This window comes from Pinus tabuliformis, chromosome 1_1, assembly GCF_031772625.1.
Source record: "Pinus tabuliformis cultivar Carrire ecotype Pingquan chromosome 1_1, CPIR1, whole genome shotgun sequence".
Classification (NCBI taxonomy): domain Eukaryota; kingdom Viridiplantae; phylum Streptophyta; class Pinopsida; order Pinales; family Pinaceae; genus Pinus; species Pinus tabuliformis.
The window spans coordinates 401,586,135-401,596,814 of NC_142297.1; the positions used below are offsets into that span (position 1 = coordinate 401,586,135).

The 10,680-nt window shown below is 36.5% G+C and overlaps 1 protein-coding gene across 1 annotated transcript; it reads left to right on the top strand.

Moving 5' to 3' along the window:
* The first annotated feature begins 1,337 nt into the window (after window positions 1-1,337).
* On the top strand, window positions 1,338-2,234 carry LOC149213364 (antimicrobial ginkbilobin-2-like protein). The gene has a single exon (XM_089389000.1). It carries the CDS (start codon window positions 1,338-1,340, stop codon window positions 2,232-2,234), a length of 897 nt encoding a protein of 298 aa, XP_089245126.1.
* Window positions 2,235-10,680: the final 8,446 nt, after the last annotated feature.

The following is a 10,680-nucleotide window of genomic DNA, read 5'->3' on the forward strand; positions in this document are numbered from 1 at the left end:
AAACTTTTTCTAAAGGATCTAAAAATCAGATGGAGACTAATTACTATAACCTAATACCATTAAGCTATATTATTAGTATCTATGATATATAATTAATATACCTACGATAACTATATATTATTATAATATAATATGATCCAATTATTAATATGATACATAATATATAATATATTAATATATTATATAAGGTATTATAATATCTATAATATATAGCACATCATTAATATATATCCCTATTATATCTCCATATATTAATACATAAAGTATATTATATTATAACTTATATAATAATAGTAAGTATCCCTAATGATAGGTATATTAACCTTAACAGTAATTATCTTTTTGTATAGTAATTAGATATGTGAGATACTCACTAATAATATTAACCTTAATCTTAAGAGAATTTTTCGGCTTAAATCACATGATAGTATATTTGTCGAGGCATTTGTCCTGAGGATGAACCAGCGATAGTATATTTGTCGAAGCATTTGTCCTGACCATAAACCACACTGGTTGGTTCGAAACACGTCAACAAATATACCATCATGTGATTTAAGCCGAAAAATTCTCTTAATCTTGACATGGATCACAAAAATCTCAACTTAACCTTAACCTTATAAAAAAAGATAAACCTAATAAAATATATATATATAAAATAAAAAATAAAACTAATAATAATATATATATATATATAAAGAGAGAGAAAGATGATTTTGGATTATTGAAAAAAATCCAATAAATTACCTGGTTTGTTTGTTGCACTACGCCTTTAAGAAAACAAAATCAGCTAAGTTTGTATACACAGTGGTGTTCACAAACGTAATTAATAAAATCTTAAAATTATAAAATTTTATTGGTTGAACCAAAGTGGAGTCGAAGTCAAAGTAACGCTGGCATTCACACGGGAAAGAGAACCAATAAAATCTTAAAATTTTATTTGTTGAACGAAACTCCAGTCAAAGTCAAAGTAACGCTGGCATTCAAGGAAAGAGAACCGTGAATACATATAGCGCGAAACACCAACGGACTTTTTGGCCTTTTTATCTTAAACGTGAATGTGGTCAAGTGGAATCCCGTTATACCCGCTCCACACCCAAAAAATATCAAAAATGTTCGTATCGGACTTGAATTGACTCTCGTGCGTTATTTTTTTCCTTGGTGGACAATGTGCCTAAAACTTCGAACCTTGTTCTCATTCTTATATATAGAATATGCAATTCAATTACTCAAATCTATATATACAGAATTGCAGGAACAACGTTGGCATCCCCTGCAGAGTCTCCTTTCTTTGTTCAGTGACCACCAGAATTCTACTTCCAACGAAGGGATTCTTCGTGATGGGGCAAATTATTAGGCTCTTCTACATCATCCTACTTCTCCTCATACTCATTGCTTTTCCTGCCAATGCACTCCAGGTTCCACACACTGTGTGCTTTTTCGACTTCAACTATACGCACGGTAGTACGTTAGACAGCAATCTGAATACAGTCTTTAATAGTCTTGTTCAACACACCTCCCAAACTGGTTTTAACACCTGTGTGCATGGCCAAATATATGGCCTCCTACAATGTTCCAGGGACACAACAGCCGAACAGTGCCGCAACTGCTCCCATAGAGCAGTCACTACAATTCGGTACAAATGTGGGAATACCGGCGGTGGTTTAATTTTGTTGGATGACTGCTTCTTACGTTATGAAAAATATGATTTCTTCGGACAAATGTCTACTGGTGGATGGTATAATTATAATCGAAGTAATGTATCCACCCCCGATGTTTTTAACGCGGCTGTTGAGAGCCTATTAACCAATTTGTCAGGTGAAGCAGCGTCTGGATCTAAGTTATATGCTTCGGGAACAAGTACAGACTCCCTGTCTCGAAGGATTTACGGTGTGCTGCAGTGCACGAGAGATATATCAAGTATCCAATGCAAAATATGTCTCTTAAGCGCAATCAATTTTATTTTATCAAGAATTCCTGGAAGCGCAGGAGCTACAGTTTTGAGCAAAAGCTGCAATGCCCATTATGAAATGTATCCTTTCTTTAACTCGATTTTGCCTCCATCTCCATCCACGGCAAAAGGGCCAGCTATTGCAACAACGAAGCGGCACACACAGTCGCCAGCTGTTACACCGGGGGTCTATCCGCCAGGGAGGCAGATGAACGGGTCAAATAGAAAGAGTTCAAGGGAAATAATCATAATTTTATGTGTGCTGGGCGGGTTGCTTCTCGTATAGGTGTGCTCTACTTTCCTCCAATTAATGGTGGGTATCGCGTTGTGGTTGGGATGATTGTGTGAGGTTAATGAGATGATCGCGAGATGACTTTTTTGGATGTCTGTTTGCTGTTTGATCATGGGGTGATCATGCACGGTTGTGTTGTGGTCGCATTAGTTGTCTGCTTTGTTGGGTATTTTTCAATGGAGAAATAATAAAACAAGACAAAAATAATCACCACAGAGACAATGCTCTGTTTCCTCTGTCCAGGATTTTTACACAGGGAAGCTTTTAAAACAAATTGACTCAGAAGACAACACAGTCACAAATCATTTCTATTAATTAAAACAAACATTCTGTTACATATTTCTTCCTCTGTTCAAAGAGGGAATCACAAAAAAAACTCTGTTGCACTTACAGATTTTCCACTGCTGTGGAAATTACATAACCAATTTCAAAACATTCCACTGTTTTTCAATGGCGAGCATAAAACATTACATCACAGTTTTTAAACTCTATTCGCACTGTTGTGCGTTCTATTCATTTCCATGAGCTACTAAAGAAAAACACGGCCTCGACACACTGTTTTTTATATAACATGCATACCAAAAAAAATACTACACTAAACTACCACACGTAGTCTATATTTATGACAACGTATATAAAAACATATAAAAGATACATGGGACGTGAGCCCATCACCATATTAAACACATGCCCATAATTATATTAAAGGCCGCCACCAAAAAACTACGACAAACATTAAACTCCATTGAATTCCTCCTACGGCGGTCAACGGGAAAGACGACAAAATTTGATGTGTCTTGGGCGGACAGCACCTTCGGAAAATTGACGGCTGAGATCGCGCGCCCAGCTGATCCGACGTGGTTCGCACACCCTCCTCGGGCAAACCAAACGACCTTTACCGTCCGGGGAAAGTGGTTTCGTCGTTCGTACTGGGGACGCGTGGCGGAGTGTGATTGTGTCGGGTCCCCTCCGGCGGATACAGCCTTTTGCCAAAGGCGGTGCGGGGAGACCGGGGTTGTTTTCAAAAAACCGCCGCGCTGTTTAAAATTACAATTTTAACACTCCCCTTTAATTTTAACAGCCGCGTGTTCGGTCATTCCCAAACACTTTCTCAAAAATTCGAAACTCTTCTGAACCAGTGGCTTTGTCAAGATGTCTGCAACCTGTTCCTGGGTCCTGCAATGTTCGAGGACAATTTCTCCATTGTTCACTAATTCTCTGATGTAGTGAAACCTTGTATCGATGTGTTTCGTTCTCTTATGAAACACTGAATTCTTTGACAAAGCAATAGCAGAGCTATTGTCACAAAAGACCACTGTTGCTTTTGCTTGCTCTTGGCCTAAGCTTCTCAACATTCTTCTCATCCACACTGCCTGACATGCTGCTGCTGTCGCTGCCACATATTCTGCCTCTGCTGTAGATAATGCTACTATGGACTGCTTCTTAGAAGCCCATGAGATGGCTCCTGAACCCATATTAAAAACATAACCGGAAGTGCTCTTCCGATCATCTACACTTCCAACCCAATCGCTATCAGTGTATCCAACCAAATCTGAATGTTCTGAGGCATGATATAGAATTCCAAACATTTTGGTACCTTTCACATACTTCAAAATTCTCTTTGCTGCCTGCCAATGTGCCTCCTTCGGCCTCTCCATGAACCTGGAAATTAAACTAACAACATACATTAAATCAGGCCTAGTTGTTGTTAAATACATAAGGCTGCCCACAATGCTTTTGTACAGGCTAGGATCAAAATCCTTGCTGCTGTCCTCTCTGCTGAGCTTTAATCCCATCACTGTGGGAGTGATTGCTGCCTTGCATTCTTCCATCTTAAATCTGCCCAAAACTTGATTTACATATCTTGCTTGAGATATAAAAATTCATTTTTTATTTTGATCTACTTCTATGCCTAAGAAGTATCTCAACAAACCCATGTCAGTTATTTCAAATTCATCTTTCATGACTGATTTAAAATTCTCAATAAGATAAATATCATTGCCTGTAAAAATAACATCATCAACATACAAGACAACAATTAAAATTTTACCATCATTTTCCTTGATGTAGACTGTGGGTTCTCCTTCACATTTGTCAAATTCATTATCCAATAGATATGAATCTATCCTGCTGTACCATGCTCTTGGCGCTTGCTTCAGCCCATAAAGAGCTTTCTTCAATTTGCACACTTTGTGCTCTTCACCTTTCTTCTCATATCCGAGAGGCTGTTCCACATAAACCTCTTCCATTAACACTCCATTTAGGAATGCTAACTTCACGTCCATTTGGTAGACTTTCCATTTGTTTTGTGCTGCTATGGACAACACTGCTCTCACGGTTTCCATTCTTGCAACCGGGGCGAAAGTCTCCTCATAATCTCTCCCATACTGCTGCTTGTAGCCTTTGACAACCAGCCTTGCTTTATGCCTTTCAATCTTGCCTTCAGCATTGCTCTTGGTCTTGTAGACCCATTTGACTCCAATGACTTCTTTGCCTTTTGGTAACTCAACCAAATCCCATGTTTTGTTTCTCTCTATGGCATTGATTTCCTCATCCATAGCTTCTATCCATTTCCTATCTTTAATTGCATCCTCGAAATGAATAGGATCATCAACATGACAAAACAAGGCAAATAAGGAATTCATTCCTTCTTCATAAATCTCACTTAAATTTCTAAACTTCTTACCTCGTTCACTTGGTGTGCAAGTGCTTGAAGATGCACTTGAATTTCCTCCTTGTGGTGTGCTTGGAGAAGCACTCTCATTGATCCTCAATGGTGTTCCTTGCTGTCCTTGTGTTGGTGCTGCTGTTTGGGGATCCATTTCAGCCACCTCCTCTTCATCCTCATCATGAGACAAACAGCTTTTAATGTTCACTGTTTTCTCTATGCTTCCATCCCAAGCTTCTTCTTCAATGAATTGAACATCCCTGCTTACAAAAAACTTCTTGGTAGATGGGATATACAGCCTGTAGGCTTTGGATTCATCACTGTATCCAACAAGGATACATTTCTCCCCTTTGCTGTCCAACTTCCTCCTTAGCTGATCTGGAATGTGTGCATAGGCCACACATCCAAAAACTCTCATGTGGGTGACTCCTTGCTTTCTCCCACTCCATGCCTCTTCTGGCACTTTGTTCATGACTGCTTTTGTAGGACACCTGTTCAAAATATAAACTGCACAATGTACAGCTTCAGCCCAATACTCATTTGGCAAATGCTTTGCCTTCAACATGCTCCTTGCCATCTCCATGATGGTTCTGTTCTTCCTTTCAGCAACTCCATTTTGCTGTGGGGTGTACCGAGTTGTGAACTGTTTATGTATTCCATTTTCTCTACAAAACTTTAGGAATTCATTTGAGATATACTCACCTCCTCTATCAGTTCTCAATACTTTTATGTGCAACCCGCTTTGGTTCTCCACAAGTGCTTTGAAGTTTTGGAATTTCTCAAAGACTTCACTTTTGTTCTTGAGGAAATATATCCAAGTCTTTCTTGTAAAATCATCAATGAATGTCAAGAAATATAGGCTGCCAGCTAATGATGCAGCTTGCATTGGTCCACACAAATCTGAGTGGATAATCTCTAAGGGTGCCTTTGCCCTTATACTTTTCCCTGATGGAAAACTCTCTCTATGTTGTTTGCCCAATATACAACCTTCACAAAGGCTGTCTGGCTTCTCTATCAATGGTAATCCCTTTACCATTCCTTTTCTGCTCAATAAGTTTAGACCTCCAAAATTTAGATGCCCGAATCTCAAGTGCCATAACCAGTTCTCATCCTTTGGCACGCTTTGGAAGGCCTCTTGGGTGACTGCTGCCATTTCCCTTTTGTTCTTCATGTCTGCCCTGATCCGGAGAGGGAACATCCTGTTCCTTGTCATCTTCACTTCAGCAATGCATCTTTTGCTGGGTGGTATGTCCATGATGGTGCACACATCATTTACAAAGTAAACATTGTAACCCTTTTGGATAAGCTGTCCAACACTCAATAGGTTACATCTCATTCCGGGGACATAGTAGACATCTGCTATGGTTTTCCTTTCTCCTTGCTTTGTAAATATTTTTACCTCCCCTTTTCCCATAACAGACACTTTACTATCAGTTCCTAGTGTGACCTCTGATTTCAAATTCTGATTTAAGGCTGAAAAGAGGGCTATATTCCCTGTCATATAGTTGCTGCAACCTGAGTCTAAAAACCATATGTCCTCACTATGTGTTTCAGCCATGTTACAAGCTAACAGGACATTTTCTTGACTGCTGTTTTCTCTTGTAACATTTGCATTTTGTCTGCTGTTCATATCATGTTGTTTCTTTCTACAATCACTAGCATAATGTCCATACTTTTTGCAATAATAGCATTGAACATTAGATTTATCATACCTTTGTCCTTGAGCCTGATACTGATCTCTTTGTTGGCTGTTGCCTTGACCTTGGTTCTGATTTGGATTGCTGCCTCTTCCTTATGCATTTGATGGGCTGTTCCTTCCACCTCTGTTCTGGCTTCTGCCTCTTCCTCTTCGGTTTCCTCTTCCTTGACCTCTTCCTCTTCCAAAGGACATCTAGATCTTGAAGGCTTGCTCAAGGGATGAGTTTTCATTCCTACTCAACCTCTGCTCATGAGTTATCAGTGATGTATGTAGCTCATCAACTGAATAGTTTGAGAGATCCTTTGTCTCTTCAATGGTGGTGACTATGGCATCGAACCTTGAGGGTAAGACCCTCAATATTTTCTCCACTATTCTTCTATATTCAATTGTTTCTCCATGAGTTCTCATTTGTGTGATTACACCAATCACATGAGTGAAGAATGATTCAATGTTGTCTGACTCCTTCATGTTCAAGTTTTCAAAATCTTTTCTCAGCATTTGCAATTTTGTTGTCTTCACTCTCTCCATGCCTTGATAGGCAGTTTTTAGGGTTTTCCATGCATCGTGTGATGTTGTAGCTACTGCTATCCTTGGGAATATACTCTGGTCCACTGCTTGATACAACAAGACAATGGCCTTTGCATCCTTCTTCCTATTGAGCTTCAATAGGTCCTTCTCTCCCTGAGTTAGGTTATTAAATGTTGTTTCATCTGCTGGTTCCTCAAACCCATATTCTACTAGTTCCCATATATCTTGAGAGATGAACAAAGCTCTCATGGTTATAGACCAGTAGTCATAGTTCTTCCCATTAAAGTGTGGGAGCTGGGTGTTGAACATACCCATGCTTGTGCTTGCCATTCCTTGCATCTTGAACTATGGTTTTAAATCCTTGACTGTGATTTAAAAAAAAAAAAAACAACTGACTGTCTTCAGCAATAACAAGAGAAATGCTTTTGGGGAATACCTGAATCCTTCGCTGTCTGAGTCTTCTGTCTGCCTGAGAAGTTTTGCTGCAGCAACAACCTTCTCCCTTCAGCTTCTTTAACTTCTTTAAAGAGCCTAAGCCTTGCTCTGATACCACTGTTGGGTATTTTTCAATGGAGAAATACCAAAACCAGACAAAAATAATCACCACAGAGACAATGCTCTGTTTCCTCTGTCCAGGATCTTTACACAGGGAAGCTTTTAAAACAAATTGACTCAGAAGACAACACAGTCACAAAGCATTTCTATTAATTAAAACAAACATTCTGTTACATATTTCTTCCTCTGTTCAAAGAGGGAATCACAAAAAAAACTCTGTTGCACTTACAGATTTTCCACTGCTGTGGAGATTACATAACCAATTTCAAAACGTTCCACTGTTTTTCAATGGCGAGCATAAAACATTACATCACAGTTTTTAAACTCTATTCGCACTGCTGTGCGTTCTATTCATTTCCATGAGCTACTAAAGAAAAACACGGGCTCGACACACTATTTTTTATATAACATGCATACCAAAAAAAATACTACACTAAACTACCACACGTAGTCTATATTTATGACAACGTATATAAAAACATATAAAAGATACATGGGACGTGAGCCCATCACCATATTAAACACATGCCCATAATTATATTAAAGGCCGCCACCAAAAAACTACGACAAACATTAAACTCCATTGAATTCCTCCTACGGCGGTCAACGGGAAAGACGACAAAATTTGATGTGTCGTGGGCGGATAGCACCTTCGGAAAATTGACGGCTGAGATCGCGCGCCCAGCTGATCCGACGTGGTTCGCACACCCTCCTCGGGCAAACCAAACGACCTTTACCGTCCGGGGAAAGTGGTTTCGTCATTCGTACTGGGGACGCGTGGCGGAGTGTGATTGTGTCGGGTCCCCTCCGGCGGATACAGCCTTTTGCCAAAGGCGGTGCGGGGAGACCGGGGTTGTTTTCAAAAAAAATCGCTGCGCTGTTTAAAATTACAATTTTAACATGCTTACTCACTTTCTCCGTGTCGTAACTTAGAAGTTAAAATGACTAAGTTAAAATTATTGAATTTTCTGCCTGTCTTTAAATTTCCATCCTTTCTTTATCTGGTAAGTCTCCTCAAAATATTTGTTTTATGCTGGGCTATGACAACTAATTTTACTAAATCCATTTTCATGAAAAGAAAAACCATTTCCTATTTTCTTTCCGCTGTGCTTTTATTCCCAATCAAAATTTAAATGGAAGTTAATTTTGTAAATTTTTTTTAAATATTTATTTAAATAAAAATAAAATAGTTGAAATTTAGTTGTAATGGAAAACCAAATAACTTAAAATCTTATATGGATCTAGAGTGTTGTTTTAATATTATTTTTGTTGTGGTAAGAGTTTTTCTTTTTTGGACCTTTAATATGAGTTAAAATTTGTCTTTTTAGATCATCAGTGAAGTAATTTATTTTAAATAATAATAATAAATTAACCTTCATTTATTAACAACCATACATAATTATTCTCACCACAAAATACAATATATAATAAATTAAAACATTCATCTTTACCTCACGCTCGAGTTTAAAGATTATGTTTATTTTGTCTATTCCCATGGGTTTGCAAAGCCTAAACGAAAGCCAACGAAGCAATCCGTCAATGAAGAAATAATGTGATAAGAGGGTTGGGGAATGTTGCCAAAACAAATTATGTTCTCTTCAGTGTTGTAACTTGATTTTATGCAGTATTTTAACTTGATATAAATACGAGGGAGTTTGATTTTCAGTAACCTCTGCGGCGTTATGGACTGTAACCTCCAATTATATTGCAGTGATGATGCGCATGGATGTCTTCGTAAAATGTGACGCATACTCGTCTCGCATATTTTTAACTCAAAGTCAGTCAATATTGATTTTCATGTTTCCATAAAGAGTATTTTACCAAATATTCAGTGGACAATTTTCTTTTTTCTCATAAAAATAAAGATTCAATGTGATTATTCACTCCCTTTGAGTTGAATATTATCTCATTTTTGTATTTAATTAAATCCTATATTAAATTTAAATATTTATATTATAATAATAATTTAATTTAAAAATTATAATCAAATTAAACATTAAATTAATATAAACTTTAAAAAACCAAAACCCATTTTTTTATTATTATAATTTAATGATTAAAATTAGATAAAGTATACATATGTCTAATATACATGTCTATATAATTGTTGCAATTTCATACTTCACGCAAAACTTTTAAGTCAGCTTATTGTTTTTAATAAAAATTTAATATGTATTAAACCTAAAATTTACTATGAAAATGATTTGTTAATTAAAATTTAATATTAATATGAAAAAGTTTGAAGTAATGTAATATGATAAAGTAATTATTTTATATATAATTTTAATATTGATTAAAAATAAAAATATATTATAATAAATTTATTATTAATGTAAAAATTAAAATATAACATATATATATTTTAAATACGAAAAATTAGATTTATAAATATATGTGTATGTATGGTTGTGTACAATGATAAGGAAGGAGGGGTTAAAATACATCAATTTCTTTGAAGTTAAGTTTTCTCATAAAGATTAGTGAATTGTGTATTTACTCATTATCAATCTAAGAAATTAATTGATGATTTATTAACAAAGACTTTCTTTTTAGTGTACTCTTTCACCCTCAATCCAAGAATGGAGGAGGTAAAATACATCAAGTTAAGTTTTCTCATTAAGATTAATGCGTTATTTACCTATTAGTTATCAATCTAAGAAATTAATTGATGACTTATCAAACAAAGACTTTCTTTCTAGTGTACTAATTCACCCTCAATCCAAGAATGCACCTATTGATCATCAATCCAATAAACTAATTCAAAATTTATCATAGGAAAGTCTCTCTCAATAATGCACCCATTCATCATCAATTCAAGAATTTAAAATAGTCACGCATTCACCATCAATCCAAATCTCCATAAAATAATAAACAATATCCTTATTATTACATTAATTGTACCAGTCATTTATAACAATATAATTTTGAACAAAGTCTTCATATATATTTCCTCAAACAACCTTACTCCTTTTGTATAACTAGATTACCAT